At 42.1% G+C, this 16486-nt stretch overlaps 2 protein-coding genes across 20 annotated transcripts in view; one reads left to right on the top strand and one right to left on the bottom strand.

Moving 5' to 3' along the window:
- Nucleotides 1-299: 299 nt before the first annotated feature.
- Nucleotides 300-15099, bottom strand: LOC310767431 (uncharacterized protein). Of its 8 annotated transcripts, XM_083624371.1 has the most exons (5): nt 14630-15099; nt 13633-13737; nt 9353-9395; nt 3014-3370; nt 300-1246 (listed from the first exon to the last, which is right to left on the bottom strand). In XM_083624371.1, exons 2-5 carry the CDS (start codon nt 13723-13725, stop codon nt 1185-1187), a joined length of 555 nt encoding a protein of 184 aa, XP_083480497.1. In that variant the 5' UTR covers nt 13726-13737; nt 14630-15099; the 3' UTR covers nt 300-1184. The 8 variants fall into 8 exon arrangements, 1 of the variants encoding a protein (XP_083480497.1); XR_014550890.1 differs by lacking the exon at nt 300-1246 and having other exon boundaries at nt 2110-3370; nt 13637-13737; nt 14630-15090; XR_014550891.1 differs by lacking the exons at nt 300-1246; nt 3014-3370 and adding an exon at nt 4832-5338 and having other exon boundaries at nt 13637-13737; nt 14630-15086.
- Nucleotides 15100-15285: 186 nt separating this feature from the next.
- KIZ (kizuna centrosomal protein) overlaps nt 15286-16486 on the top strand; it is a 167404-nt gene continuing 166203 nt past the window's right edge. For 2 of the 12 annotated variants that reach the window (XM_083624310.1, XM_083624313.1), the window contains exon 1: nt 15341-15503. In XM_083624310.1, the coding sequence (XP_083480436.1) occupies nt 15415-15503 (89 nt within the window). In that variant the 5' untranslated portion in view covers nt 15341-15414. Of the gene's footprint in view, nt 15504-16486 lie in introns of all 12 variants that reach the window. The other 10 variants (XM_083624314.1, XM_083624311.1, XM_083624307.1 and 7 more) reach the window with 8 other exon arrangements.

Here is a 16486-nt window from a genome sequence, read left to right as displayed (position 1 = left end):
CACTGCTCAGGCTTATATTCTGGTGAGGTCACTTTGGTGCTGCTAACACAGTGGTTTGACTTCACCCCCAGGGGCAAACTCCATTGTCTCGCAAGACGGTGCCAATGCAACAATCCTTCCTGCTACTCATGTCTATGAGTGAAACATTCAAAGCGATTGGCTTATTGTTTAGAATTAAAACACTTGGCTAGAAGAGTTTAGATCACCATCCTTTGCAGCATTAAGTGGAAACTCCAAGGAGTTAGGCTGTTTAGAATTCTTACCCTCTTAATAAAACAATCAGGCAACAGACTGTAGAATAAACATAAAAAGTATTTACCGTACTTACATAAAGTACTTCACTTGATTTGAGATGTAGCAGCAACCAAAATAAGGCAGTTAAAAACTACTTCTAAGTTACAAAATACAAAATTAGCTTCTAAAATGGAGTCCAGGCTCAGATGGAGCACAGACATGTCTGGCCGATCTCACATCCTGGGAAGAATGAGGAGGGAGGCTAATATACCTTTAATTCTTCCCACATCACACAGACCCCTTTCTACCAATTACATTCTATGGTCTGAATCCAATTGTCTAGAAATTTGAACTTTTAATTTCTTACCCCTACAGTTATGATTCGTGGGTTCCCACTTAATTTTAATTTGATTTTAAATGTGACTCAAATTGTATTTTGAATTAATTGTTTGATTTCGTGTTTTTAATGTATTATATATTTGGTGTTAGCCACCCTGAGCCCGGTCTCGGCCAGGGTAATAATAATAATAATAATAATAATAATAATAACAACTAAATTTGTAGCTCTGTGGTTGTTAGACCCTAGATGCAGTTATCACCAAAAGTATGCACTGTTAGTTTTGGATGCAAATCTCCCACAAACCCCTTCTCAGACAAATAGAACAATTGCATGTACAATTTTTTATTAAGCCACCCAGAGTCCCATCATGACTTGAAGGTTCTCAAAGCTATCTCTATGTAGAGGTTTGGTGAGAATATCATCTGTCATCTCTTTGGTATGGCAAATAGGTCAACTGGACAAGTCCATCTTGCATCACCTCACACACAAAGTGATACTTCACTCCAATATGCTTGGTTCTTGTATGGAACTTCTTGATCTGTGTTAGCTTCAAACAGTTCTGGTTATCCCCCACCAGCTGAATGGGCTTCTCCTACACCAGTTGGTTGAGCTAAGCTAGCTCTTTGCATGCCTCAGTAGCAGCTACATACTCAGATTCTGTAGAAGATAAAGCTACACAATTTTGTTTATAACTGTCCCAAGAAATGGAACCATTTCCAAATAACATAGCCACCTATTTACTTATAGTCTTTAGTGAGCCCAGTCCATCAGCGTCCAAGTAACCTACCAGTTCAAGATTACTGTCTGCTGGCAGCTTAAGTTTTCAGTTCTTTGTTCCCATCAGATATCTGCACAACTCTTTTGATAGCTTACTCCACTGCATTTTGCAATGTCTTCTCTACTTGTTGTGGTCAAGTACAGTGGTACCTTGGTTCTCAAACTTAATCCGTTCTGGAAGCCCATTCCAAAACCAAAGCGTTCCAAAACCAAGGAGCACTTTCCCATAGGAAGTAATGCAAAACGGATTAATCCGTTCCATACTTTTAAAAACAACCCCTAAAACAGCAACATGAATTTTACTAACAAGACCATTGATTCACAAAATGAAAGCAATAATCAATGTTCTGCACTATAAAATAAATAAGACAGTATTGTAGAAGATAAAAATTAAAATACTTTTTTTTCTTACCTGCACCGATAGTAATTGTTTGGATAGGGGGCTTTTATCCATTTCTACAGTCACACAATCAATCAATCATTCAATCATAAAACGAAAAGCAAGCCACAGACACAAAAATAAAAAAGGCACACAAAAACATAAAAAATAGCAAAAACAAAAGACCAAATATCACCTCAGAACACTGCAATCAGAAATGGAAGGCTTTAATTACGATGGGGGGGGGGGAGACTTAAATTTGCTGCTTAAGGGTAAAAATAGGATGAAAAAAGCCTTCTATAAGATGGGGGGGGGACCATAAATTTGCTGCTCAAGGGTAAAAATGGGACAAAGAAAACCTTATTTACGATGGTGGGGAACTTAAATTTGCAGCTTGAGGGTAAAAGCGGGATGGAAAAAGTCTTTTATGATGGGGCGTACTTAACTTTGCTGCTTAAGGGGAAAATGAGGGGGGGAAGGCCTTAATTACTATGTGGGGAACTCAAATTTGCTGTGCAACAGTAAAACCGGAAGCTCAGGAGCACGTTCGGCTACCTGGGCAAAGTTCGAAAACTGGAACACCTTCTTCCGGGTTTGCAGTATTCGGGTTCTGAGTTGTTCAGGAACTAAGGTGTTTGGAAACCGAGGTACCACTGTACAAAAGTTTTCCTATCACTGACCTGTACTGATTGCTGTCAGTTAGGAGTTTAGATTCATATTGGCTCTTTAGAAAATCAGAGGCCATAGGTATGGTTACAGCTTCAGGCTGCCAAGCAGTTCAACAACTTGTTTTTGGCTTGGAAGATCGGATCCATCCTCTGATCCTCCTCTTTCAATTTAGACTCCTAGGTAGTAGGAGACTTTTCCTGATTCTCTGATTGACGCATCCTTTGCCACATCCTTTACTACTTAATCTCAGTCACTCTTAGTTGCAATGATCAGGTCATCCACAAATGATAGAACATAAGGACATCGTCCATTTTTGTGTTTTGTGTACAAACACTTGTCTGTGTGACCTTGTGTGTGAACTGTGTCAGCTGTATGAACATGCTATGCAACTTCTCATCCAATAGCAGCTAAATTAGATTTATTTGGTTTGACAAAACCATTCGGCTGCTTCATGTAAATCTCTAAAGGTGTTCTAAAGTAGTGTATCTGAATACTGAAGCAAAAGTTTCATCAGTCCTCTCCAAACTTTGGAAGGAAGTCTTTCCCCACAAGCCTTGCTTTGCAGCACTGAACTTTGCCTTCTGCCCCCTGCTTTATCTGGAGTACCCACTTACTTCCAATTGCCTTCTTCCCAGGAGGCAGCTTGGTGAGGATCCAGGTCTTGTTCTGGTGCAGTGCATCAAACTCCTCCTGCATAGCATCTTTCCACAGAGGAGCTTCAGCGACTGGCACCTGCTCTACCTCTTCCCAGGTGGAAGGTTCTATGGGCTGCACCAACCCTGCAATGCAGGATAGTCGCAGAGGTGGAACACTTCTGTTGAGTCTGTCAGACCTCTGGTTCTGGAACTGCATCAACATCCTCATAGTCACCCTCCAGTGGTAGTATCTTGACATCACTCTCCATCTCATCCCCTCTGGTGGTGCTATTTGGAGTCTGGTCTTCTGCTGCTTCTTTCTGTTCATCATCTGTGCTAGAAGGTATGAAAGTAAAAGCTAGATCTGGACTGCTACGTATTGTGAAAAGTACAAAGGGTCTTGTGTTTCTTTCACTGACTGCTGAGAATAATCTATCACAGTTCCTCTTTTATCAGCTTCTTCAGCAGCTCCCACAGCTTCTGCACTTCAGTGTTCACTTTGGATTTAATTTCCTTCATGTCACCCTGCAGACCCAAACAACCCTACAACCCTATTGCCACATAAGACAGCAGCAGGACTGCTCCTGCTGCCTCCACCTTCTCTTCCTCCTATTCTCCCTCCCTCTGTCAGGTGAACCTTCCCCCCCTCCCAGCTCAGAAGATTGGACTGGGCCGAGTCAGCTGCACACACAGGAGCTGCAGGGCGGCAGCAAGAGTAGCCAAGAGAGGTGAGCCTTCACTTCCCGTCCAGCCATGTAGGGGGCCCTGCCTTCCTTAGGCCTGCTCAGGAGACAGCTGGCTGCCTCAGCATTGATGGAAAGGAGAGGGTCTGTGCCAAATTTCTGGATCTGCTTCATCCTTCTGGCATTAGTGTGCCACATTTGCAGACTGGGGTCCTGAAAAATTGGTCTCATATACACCATTAGTTAAGTGTGCCCCCATCTCTGGTCACTTGGCACTTCCCATATTTAAACAGCCTATCAAAACCTTTTCAGTCCAAAGCAGACACACTAAGCATGACATATTTCAATTGTGGGACATACAGGACCTGCTGCACAATATTCTCTCTCAGTTCATTGCTTAGCTTGCAATTTAAGGTTCATGAACCTGTGCCACATACCTTTATGGTTTTGTGCTCTGCAATTTGGATATTACCATCTACTGATTGTTAATGCCTCCAAAGAAATTTTTATCATAACTTATGTGTGAAGGACACCCAGAATCAATCAACCATTTGTTTCATTTCTCATCATTAAAATTTGCAGCTAGATTCATCTGTTGTTCCCTTTATTTTGTCTTGGTTGCTTGTTTTCAGGGAATTTCTTTGACTTCTGTGCTTTATAAAATTTGGCTAGGTATCCCTCTTTGTAGAAACTGTAGCAAACAACTTTTCTGGATATGGCCTTGACTCTCTTCTGGGATTGGGACACATAAATTGTGTCACTTCCATTCCTGATTCAAGAGTGTTCGCTCCTCTTCACATTTTCCTCTTAGGTGTCCAGCTGCATCACCAAGTGGTAAGTCTGGAATGTTATAGCCATGTGAGCTATAAACATAACAAATTTGTATCCTAGTGACCCCAGGAAATAACTAATTTTGCATTCCTCATCCATTTTGTATTAGGAAACTTATATCTTTTCAATAATGGTTAGGAACTGTGTTTCATGATTTTTACAGTCCTCCTTGGATTCATGCCCTAAATGAATCTCTCATGATGTGAGTGCTTGCTTGTAAATCCAAATGCCTTTTCCAAGTTCTGAAGCATCTGAGCAGCTGTTTTTCTTTCCTTTGTGTGAATCATTTGGGCATCTGTGGGATTTTCCTAGATAATAGGCACTGCTAATTTATCTTGCTCCTCCCATAACTTTAAGGCTTCAGCCTCACCAGGTTTGGCTCTCTTGATACAATCTAAAATACCCACTCTATCAAATCTGGTTCTCAGTCATCTCCTCCACTGCATGAAACTTCCTTCTGTTGACTTGGGTAACTTGGGGCTTTCTTCCTCAACTAAATTCTTCCTATTCATGTGCACATTTGTTTTTTCAGGCAGCCTGCTTGTCCGTTCTGTGTGAAATAGAGTTAATAGGTTGGGTAACATTGTCAGCCAGTGTTCCTGATGTTGCAGGTTTATTTTGGCACTATTGGTGCTTTTCATGCACGTCTGGTGGGGAGAAGCATTGCTAGTCAGTCATTGTGACTGGCAGTTTCCAAGGATGGTGTATGAGTTAACTGTAAATGTTGTGACATGCAAGCCTTGATTCACAAAAGGAAGGAACTCATACAGAATAGTGACATTTAGATTGCCTGGAAGAAGGAAGGAGAAATGGTTAATGGAGCAGGCCTTTTCTTCAAGGAAGCTGTGTGGGGTCAATACTGGAACTTTAATTGGGCCTAGAAGCTAACAGTCAAAATGGGCCAACATGATCTCCCTATAACAGCTGGGTCTTGGCATTCTGCACTGGTAGAAGCGTTTAGACCATTTTAAAAGGCAACAATAACACGTTACAATAATCCAAAATAAAGTTGATCAGAGCCTAAATGAGAGCTGCTGAATCCCACTTCCAAAGGCTTTTGCAGCTGGGAAGTTCTATTAAATACCTTGATAAGAGAGACTTTTCTCACTTTTAGCAGCCCTCCAAGGGATTACTTTTCTAACTCTGTTTTGGATCATCCTCTGGAAAATCAGCCAAGAGGCTCCTGACTGCATGAAGAGTACACAAGGTCAAACTAGGAAAGACCAAGAAAGTATGATACAGCTGTTACTGAATCCACACCTTCCTTTTCCCTAGACAAGGAAATGCAAATTATGAACACCTACTATAGGATGGAACCAATATTTCTGAATTTACCCTCCCCATTGCAGCCCTCCCCCACTGCCTTCAACCTTGTTCTGGAAGGTCCCTCAATTCTCTGGAGAAGCTGGCAAATACTTCTTCCCTCTTTTTCCATTAGTGGAAGCACCCACTGGATCACTCCATGAACACAAGGCCATCAATGGGATTACACCCATATAAAGGAAAAATACATTATTAAGCTGTCCCCCCCCCGTACTATGCAATGTCTGCTATCAGTAGACGCTTATAATTTAATGTTGAACTTAAAGCAGTTATAATTTTCATGCATAAGGTAGATCAGGAAGTTTATGTTTCAGTGTTGGCATAAGTCTAAAACATTGGAGTGGGAGTGCTGAGCAGCATAATTCACATACTTTTAAAAATGGTACACCTGGAACATAATCCAGCCAAAATTAAATCAGTTTTAGATTGATTTCAATAGGAACAGCTGCTTAACTGGTAACATTAGTTAGCCTAATATTGTGCCTTCATTGATGCTTAGCTCTTCCCACAAGATCAGTTTAACCTAAAATTCCTTACCTTTTTATTAGATTGCACCTCCTGTTAGCTGTTTGTTGGGTTATCAAGTTGCAAACATAAATTGATTCACCAACAGATTGTTACCACTTTGCCTCTCATCAGAAGGCAAGGTGAGTAGAAAGCATTGCAACTGATCAAGATTGATCAAAGATATATTTAATGATGTAATGCACACAGGAGGAAGTGTCTCTGCAGACCTTTAATTCTCCATCTTCTAGTAACCAGTGCAAATTTTCTGCACTCTGGAAGTGGGGCATTCGGGACTGAGGTCTTCTTTGTCTTTGGCAAAGCTCAAAACAACAGACAGCAGATGTTTCAATCATTTACCCACCACCCTCTGGTTGCCTACCTCTTGTGGGGAATGTTTGCAGCAGCTTTAAACAAGGTAGAAGCCCATGATGCAGTAGTGTCAACCTGAAAGCTACAGTTGGGAAACTGAATAGGCTTTTGGGTTCCAGCCAGCAAGTGGAATGGGGTGGGGTGGGGAAAAACAAGGTGGCAATTCACACCGTCACTGCACTTCCTGGCTGGCTGGCTAGCAGCTGCTCTCTTTTACATCAACAATGGAACAACCCAAGGGTAGACCAAACACTTCTTTTATTTCAAACTCTGTTAAGCTTTGTGTACTTGTTCAACCTGCTGAGAAGGGTATCCAAGTGGCAGATAATTATAGATATCATAAACAAATTTAACTTGAAACACTTCACATTTTACAGGATAATCCTGTCCTATGTGCGGTAATTTATTGATGCTGTTATCATATTGACTATTATTCATAGCCCTCTTAGTCTTATGGTACTAGAGCATTCCATAGAAAATGTATTATCCTACTATATAAAGGATCCATTAATCAGAAAAGTCAAATCTGATTTTTTTTTTTGGGGGGGGGGAGAGTTTGAGGGTGGGGTTTCTTTTTTTTTTTTCCTTTTGCAAATCAACCTTTCCTATGATAGCTCATTTCTGTCAGCAGAGAAATTAATTTTGGGGGCAGGGTGATGGTAGAATCAAACAAAATGCCATGTAACTTTCTTACTCAGAAGTAGATTAAAATATATTAAGTTTTTTGTAGCTATATGTAGATATAGGACATAATTCAAGTAGAAGGTCAGTTTATGTAATGCTAAACCATGGTTTGGTGTTATGAGAACAAGCCTTGTGCTCATGTGCTTTGATTAGTTATGCTGTAGTTTGTGGAAAACCATAGTTTGCTGTGACATTTGGGGGGGAAAGCAAACTATGGTTTACATTCTCCCTCTAAACTATTACTTAAACTGGTCTGAAATTCTGGTTTGGAGGGCAAACATAAGTTTGCGGATTTGGATGAACAGTAAATTATGGTTTCTCAGCAACAAACTAGGAAATGACTAATCAGAGTGTGAAAGCACTGACTGTTTGCCTCCACTTTGTGATGTGCACAATTTGTCACCTGAAGCGGCTTTTTTCATTCATATAACTTGTTATGCACCAATTCAGCCCACTGAATCTGAATACTGAGTCAAACTAGAGATTAAACAGGAGATCCAAAATCAAGGTTTCCTAGGAGCTAAAAGCAGCCACAGGAGGAAGAACTGAACTGAGGAAGGGATCGTGCACAAGAGGTTTTAACTGCTTGCTCCTATTCCATTTGCTTCAAACAGGGGATTCCTTCTCATAATATGCCTCAGAATACCTGTTGCTGAGAACATGAGTGGGAGTGCGCTACTGCATCGATGCCTTGCTTGTGGACTTCCACAGGCATTTGGATAGCCAGTGTGAGAACAGAGCTGGACTGTGTAGGCTTTTGGTCTGATCTATAAGTGCCCTTCCTATATCTAGTATCTATCTGCCTGTCTGTATAGCAATATCATAAATATATTAAAAATTAACTATAATATTTAAAGTACAGAATACGTGACATCATAATTCATATGAAGTCACAAATTCTTTATATATTCCGCTCTCATACATCTCCGCTTCATATTATCTACAACAAGGAGACACTCACTATTTTACTTTTCCAGGAATCTCCTGTCCTTTACATAAAGTTAATTTTACCAATTAATAGTAGTTTTAACAATTTCTAATTGTATTATGCTTGCATTTCAATATTTTGTATATAGTAGCTTGACTGCTGCTAGAGATTTAAGACTACATCTTGATTCTCACTCCCCTCCCTGACTACACAATCCTTCGTGTAATAACAGGCCAGAAGAACCTTTGGAATAAAAATCCTAGTATTGCTCTGATGATTTCAAGGATATTTCCCACAGACTTCTTAGCTTTTATATTCTCTCCACAGATGCATGAAATCTCATTACAGTACTAACAGCTGTGTTCAATCATTCCATAAATACTGTTTAACTTCCAAGGTATTAGGTGCTATTGTGATGCAAAGAAAATACTGCTTTGAGATGGTGAGACATGAAGTGTAGAACTCCCCCTCCATTGTCTTAGATTGTTTACAGCACAATCCTCTGCAAGTTTACTCAGAAGTAAGTTCCACCAGCTCAGTGGGGATTACTTCTGGGGAAGACTGGTAAGATTGCAACTGTATACACACTTTCCTGGGACTGAGTCTGAGGAAACAAAGTGGTATGTATTTCTGCGTAGGCATGCAAAGGATTGCACTGTACAGTGGTACCTCAGGTTACATACGCTTCAGGTTACATATGCTTCAGGTTACAGACTCCGCTAACCCAGAAATAGCGCTTCAGGATAAGAACAGAAATCGGGCTCTGGAAGCGCGGCAGCAGCAGGAGGTCCATTAGCTAAAGTGGTGCTTCAGGTTAAGAACAGTTTCAGGTTAAGTACGGACCTCCGGAACGAATTAAGTACTTAACCTGAGGTACCACTGTATAGGACTTAATATAGGACTTAATTCTAGTGCAATCTCTCCCAAGTAGTATGTGATCTAGAAACTGCCTTTTTCTTTAAACTATGAAAACTGAATTTAATAAGTTCTTACTCATCTTGCTTGCCATTGTTAAGAAGTGTTGGATTTGAAGATACTGAAAGAATAAAAACAAAGAAAGATATGCTCCAGAGAAGCGTACACGGAGCAATGGTTCCAAACTACAAGAAAGAAGATTCCACCTAAACATTAGGAAGAACTTCCTGACAGTAAGAGCTGTTCGACAGTGGAATTTGCTGCCAAGGAGTGTGGTGGAGTCCCCTTCTTTGGAGGTCTTTAAGCAGAGGCTTGACAACCATATGTCAGGAGTGCTCTGATGGTGTTTCCTGCTTGGCAGGGGGTTGGACTCGATAGCCCTTGTGGTCTCTTCCAACTCTATGATTCTATGATTCTATATGTTGGTCCATAAGAAAAAGCTTCAAAATCCAGAGTTTGGCAAATATACCTATTAGGAGCAATCAAAATGTCAAATACAGGGAACAAGCTTTTGAGTTCTCCATATAACCCTCAAAATGCAGGCCACCTTCAGGATAGAAATGTTTCCTTTGGCTTTAGATTCTTCCCCAAACTGTTATGTTTGGTATTCTCCAAGGCACAAAAAAGACCAAGGCAGTCAATCGAATTCACACACACACCAACTAGGAATGCCCTGAGAAATTTCACTAATCTTATATAATCACCTTCCTTCCCACAAAAATTCTGAGTTGTTTCTCCTGGACAAATTCTCCAAATTTATGTGGGACAAAGTCAATCACAGCTCTCATCTCAGGCAATATTAGCTTTCTCTACTTCCTCAAATCTTTTTGTTGGGCAGGAGCCACCAAATTTTCTTAAAATGTTGCCTTGCAAGCAATGCAGTGCAACTGTGGTAGCAACATATAAGTAAGTTCTCATCTGCCTACAAACCCAAGAACAGTCAATGTGGTGTATTGCCTAGCATGTTGAAATGTGGCCTGTGCGATCTGGATTCAAATCCCTAGCCAACCTGGAGATCTTAGGCAAATTACTCTCCCTCAAAACAAGGTGGTTCTGAAGATAAAATGTGATGACTTTATGTTCCTAATCTCCTTGGAGGAAGAGCAAGGTACAAATACAATGGATAGAATTATTCTAGCAACACGAAGGATCCAGGCCTCCATGTGCAGTGAAGAAATGACTCTGAAAACATAGGTATTTGAGCAGCTGTTTGTAGCTTGATTATATCTAGGTTCTACACACTTCAGTAAGTGTTCCTGAACATTAACCATCTTTGGTTCCTAAGCAGCATGTGCAAACTTATTCTAAAATGGATGATGACCTCTTCATTGAGAGATTCCTTTGGCCCAGCCCTAAGATTCTTACAAAACATCTGAAGATTTAAACCAATACAGTCTTGTTATTCAAGTTTTAACACTTTTAGCACAAGCTTCTTCTGAACTGAGAACTGTCAGAGCTCATTTGACTGATACTGCAGTATGCAAAATGCCTATTTTTTTCAACAAAACAATATATTTGTACATCAGAGAAAAGCAATTATTCATTTCAAGGAACTGTAGGCCTGAATGAAAGCGTTTCATTGCATATAAATTTATTAAAATTTAAACATTAAATTCAACATGTTAATTAGGACTGTGTGCCATGCACTGACACTGACAGTAAGAAATGGATCTCAACAACTGCTCTGCAGAGATATGTTCACTGGTATTATTTGCTCTTTGATTACTAATATATTTATAGCACTCTTAATTTAAGACTTTTCATTAAAAAAAGGTCTTATATGGGCATTATGTAAATTTGCTGTATGTCTTTTACATCAGGACAAGTGCTAACAATTTAAAGGGGGGTGGTAAATAAAATGCATTTATATGTATGCCAAATGGTGCATAAGACTGCACAGTTAAATCAAATAAAGAAACACAATTTCATTTTAAAATATATAGATTACAGTTGAATTTATGCAAATCCATGATTTGCAAAACTGCAGAGTAACAGAATTGGTGCAATTTACCAGAAGCAAAGGAGTCTTGATACAACAGAGAACATCATTTTCAGATTTCACCCCCTTCCCTGCCACTTGCATATAGTCTGTTGTTTTACTGCTCCTACTTTTAAAAGTTCATTTTGCATTGATGCAACCCCAAAGCAAGGCAAGGAGAGGTGGTTGCCTCAAGAGATCTATTTCCAAGGCAGCAGACAGCAGGAGAGCAGAAGACAAACAGACTTGAGAAACTGAGTCTGTTAATCCATCAGCAAGTTCCGCTGGGGAAGCTGGCTGAGCCTTAAAAGAGAAGTGAGACACTGAAAACCACTTCATGTTCTTGGCTCGGACAAACTGTCATTTAGCTCCTCCCCTCCTAGAATAATCCCACAGCAAGCTTCCACCGGGTCCTTATGTAACAGTACTGTGTTGTGTTAGGTAAGAAAGAGTTGCCACTTGGATTTGCTGGTCTTCCTGTTTCATCTCGATTCCTTTTAAAATTATGTCTCTTAAGATTATAAACTGTTCTTATGAAATGTAAACTACTGTGAGTGCTTTGGCATAATGGTGGCATGAAAATACCAAAACCAATAAGTGAAATGAACATCACATTTCTCTCTCTCACAAAGATATATCAAATTGATATTTCAAGGCAAAGCAGGTTTTCCACACCAATATTCCACACCAGTACTTGAAAGTAGTACTGGGTATTGATAAGCAGGTTAATACTTCTCATTGAGAAACTAGATTGAAGTGCACTTCCACAATTTGCTTCAGCAGCATGGATAAACAGCACATCATAATTACTGAATATCAGCATTGATACTTAAAAGTCCAATCTGGACTTTGGAATAAAGATAATGATATCTAACTGCGTGGTTATCTACTCTGCACTCCTTGCTTAGACCTGAACCTTATATTTCCCTTGTAAAGCAATTAGAAGCTGCAATAAATTATATGCCAGGACAAAAAAGGCAAGCAATGTGAAAAAACAGACAAGTATAAAAAACAACAGGGAGCTTGTTGTGGGGAATTCTGTAGACAGTGTATCAATCAGAACATATGTAAGCTGTTATTTGTAAAGAAATGCTCAAAGAATAGCTAAGTCTGTATTCTGTAGTTTGGTAGGCTCCAAGAAGAAACTCCTGCATGGGAGCAATTGATTTTTTTACTGTGGAAATCAAGGCAGAAGCAGGTCTTTTCTGTCTGAATACAAACAGGGGGTTTGGGGTTGGGTAGTATCTCTGGTGTGGGACGTGCCGTGCTCCTTCTGGCTTAGTTTGTCCATCTTCGGTTCCCACCCTACACTCAGCTCTCACCTGTGGCTCCTAGGCTGTCAGCATGTGACAGCAACCATACCCCGGGAAACAGCTTCGACTGGCAAGCTGATGGGTCTCAAAACCTCAGTGAATTAGGGACTTCCCCTGCATGCGAGGACAGGCTTCAGCAGATTGAGTGGACAAGACCAATAGTGGGTCCAATGGAGCAAAACGGCAGTTTCTGCATGTGCTGTAATGGGAAATGAGGGGCAGATGGGGCTCATCAGTCTGGGAAGGGAGCCCATCTAAGAGAAGGAAAACTCTGATCCTAATTCCCCACTGCCTTGCGGCTATGCTCATTTATGAGAAAGGAGTAAACCCTGAGCAAAAATCTGCACCCACTGCCTTGTGGGACACCATTGGCTAAGGCTAAGGAATAAACCATACACAAATCCAGAGTGGAGTCGCTAAAACAGCTGGATGGTGCCTTGTACGCCTCCTTCTGGCAAGTCCCGTAGCTAAGCTGGTGCCAAATGTATTGCTCTGCTTTCCTTTGGATGACACCAGCAAGGCACGGAGGGGGTTCTTGTCACCTGGATAGCCCAGGACCTCCATACACACTAGCCAGGCTTCCACCCAGAGAGGTCACCTTGCTGCTGCTAATGCAGAAAAAACAATACAGCAGGCAGCAGTTAGGAGTTACCAGTCCTTGCAGTCACTGTGTTTCTCCAGTAATTTAACTTCATTCCTGGAGTTAACTTCATTCCTGTCTCTCAAGACAGAGGCATTACAACAGGTGCCCCTTTCCAAAGGAAAAGCAGAAAGACATCCAGTAGACAGTTATGATTTTCCCATGAAGAAAGCAGAGAATGCTAGATTTTTTTCTCCTTTCCTGCTGGACTAAACTTGATGCTGAATCTATTAGGCTAAAGTAGACATGTGGAAAATGTGGTGAATTCACTCCATTGTCTTGCTGGTTTCCCAGCTTTCTTCCTGTCCTGTGGCTTTATGGTAAACCCATCTTTGTGTCCACGGGGTACATAATCTAAGTATTGATTCTGAGTGCGGATTAAGTAAATAAAAGGATCCACTAAAAATATTAAATGCATTATACTTACTAACATTCTCATGGTGCTGTTACTTCCCTTATCCCAAAAAAAAGTTCTCTTAAACATATTTTGTTCTACTTCTGTTTCCCTCCATATCACCATTCTTATCCCAAACTAAAAGAAAACAAACACAAATATTAATCATACAGATCCCAATTTATTTTTAGATCTCAATTATACCACAATTCAGAGAACAACATTATCAAGGTATAGTAGTGCAAACAGGCAGTAGTTGGCTACTGCTCCTATCTGCCTAGGTTATCTTCACTCAACAGCTGACCAAGGATGTATCCAAAGGATTGTCAATATGACTAAGTACTCTTATACATTGTGGTTTTTTGATTACTGCTCCTTAGTATATAATCTCATGTGCATTTGCTCAGCCTTTATGTAGATAGCTCTCTGCAGTAGCTGTTGCCTTGTATTGTGCAACAGGATTTGGTGAAGTGGAAAGTGATTTCACACAAGAAGGGTCTATAGTTTTGAGAGATAGATGGATTGAGGACATTGTTCAACAAGCCATTTTATTGTACTACTTCATTGTAAGGGTTATATCCAATTGTTTTCTCAGAATAGACCCACCAAAATTAATGAACCAAATTTAGTCATGTCTATTAATTCCAGCGGGCCTACTTTGAGTGGAACTAACATTGGACAAAACCCTTAAAACACAGTAATAAAAAAGAACAAACCGCAGAAGTGTGCTGACAGATGAATCCTGCTACGCAATGCAGGTTTGCAGTGATAATAAATTAGTTCAAGCCACTTCACAGAATTAGAACTGCAGAGTTGGAAGGGACCCCTGAGGGGCATTTAGTCCAAGGTGTTTGGACACTGAGTTTGAACTCCATTTGGTTCCTCTCCTAACATGATTTTATTTTGGAGGCACTGTGGGCAAATGCTGCGACCTCCACAAAACAACAGCTCTGAAATACACCAAGCAAAGATTTCATGGCACAAACTGTTCACACCAAATAGGAAGGAATGTCCCTTGACACACACCTACCTGGGACCAAACCCCTTTCGATGTGACTTACTCGCGGGAAACAAGGCACGTGATCCGGCAGCACGCTTGCAAATCCAAGGTTAAGCAATCCAATTGAAGCACTTAAAAAACAAGAAGAAGAAATCCAGTTGATTTTATCCGGTAGGAAACTTGCGCAGGAGCTCTGCTCTGCACTTACTACGGAGGTAGTCCAACTGGACTCGGCAGGGCTTACTTCTGAGTAACTGCACACAGAAGCAGGCCGCAGCCAGGGGCGGAGCAGGGGGGGCAGTTGCCCCCATCAAGTAAATACAAATACAGTGGTACCTCGGGTTAAGAACTTAATTCGTTCCGGAGGTCCGTTCTTAACCTGAAACTGTTCTTAACCTGAAGCACCACTTCAGCTAATGGGGCCTCCTGCTGCTGCCGCGCTGCCGGAGCACGATTTCTGTTCTCATCCTGAAGCAAAGTTCTTAACCCGAGGTACTATTTCTGGGCTAGCGGACTCTGTAACCTGAAGCGCCTGTAACCCGAGGTACCACTGTACTGAGTTCGGCTCTGCCCCCCCCCCCAGCTCCGCTCACCTGCCCGGCGCCCCCGCAGGGCTTCCTTCCGAGCCAGGACCAGCCGGGACGCGCAATCCGAAGGAAGAGAAAGGGGCGGGGCCTCTTCTCGGCCTGGCCGCGACTGGCTGGCTGGGGGAGGAGGCGGGGCTAGCCGCGGTGCACCTCGGGAGCGCGGCCTCGTCTCGCAGGAGACGCCCCAAAACAAACGCGGCTGACGGGCCTCTTTGCCGCGCTCGCCCCATGGCCGGCAGCGTCCGGGGGACCCCCGGCCCTCCCGCGGCCGCTTGCGGAGGGCAGCTCCGCCGCCTCCGGGAGAGTCTCCGGGACAGGTGAGGTGGCCCCCCGCCCTCGTGGGGAAACGGGTCCTTGCCTGGGCTCTCCCCCCCTCGTGGTCCCCGGGGGTCCAGTCCGGAGCTCCCGCTCCCCTCGGGCGTTGCTGGGCGCCGGGGCGGCTGAGGGCGGGCCACGCGAGGGTCCCGGGCTCCGCGGAGGCGCCGGGGCGGCTTCTGTCGGGGATGTTGGGGCCGAAGGGGCGGAGTTTGCGCGGAGCTCCCGATAGACTCGCTCGTGTCCTTTTTATTTAAATACTTTACTTCCCGGGCGCAGCCGGGCTTTATTTTAGTAGGACGCCCACCTGTCACCCCCCTCTGTGTGGCAATGAAATGTCCCAGCAACCGTTGTTTTAAATTACTTTCTTTTCACCCCAAGTGCTCCGAAAAATACAGTATGTCTAAATAGTTCTACAATTTCTACATTTAGTTAAGTATTTTTATTTATTGATGGGGGGCAGGCAGCTGCCCCTCTGGCTATGCCAATACTTTATTTAAATATCAACTATTCAAATGTGTTTTCCTGTGCAATGTCCCGCGGCAGCTGCCACAAGAGGTACAGGCTTGCTTGTAGGAGGACAGAGTGTACAAAAGCGCTGGTGCCAGGCTATTTTGTGCCATAGGCAAAGCTAACTACTTGCATGCACACGCCCCCCCCCCCAATAAAATTGCTAGCTTCAGTTTTCAAAAACAGATGCTTTGTAGGAAAAACAAAAAGCCGCAAAACTTTAAACAGCTCAGTTTCTTTTAAATGGCAAAACTAAGTAATGCAACTGTATTTTATCGCCTTTCTCAAATACAAAAGAAAATGCTTGCATCCACAAATCACTTTGAATAAGCTTGCAGATTTCAATGTTAAAGTTTAAGTCTCTCAGAAGTTTCATTTCCTGGCACATCAACATCTCATTTTCTCTTTACAAGTTTTCCTTCAGGTCAAGTGCTAGTGCTTGGGCATGTGCAATTGACATAGTTGCCAAGCCCAC

This window comes from Podarcis filfolensis (genome assembly GCF_964270895.1).
Source record: "Podarcis filfolensis genome assembly, chromosome: 7".
NCBI classification, from domain to species: domain Eukaryota; kingdom Metazoa; phylum Chordata; class Lepidosauria; order Squamata; family Lacertidae; genus Podarcis; species Podarcis filfolensis.
The sequence above is the reverse complement of the archived record's forward strand: the minus strand, read 5'-3'. Positions and strand labels throughout refer to the sequence as shown.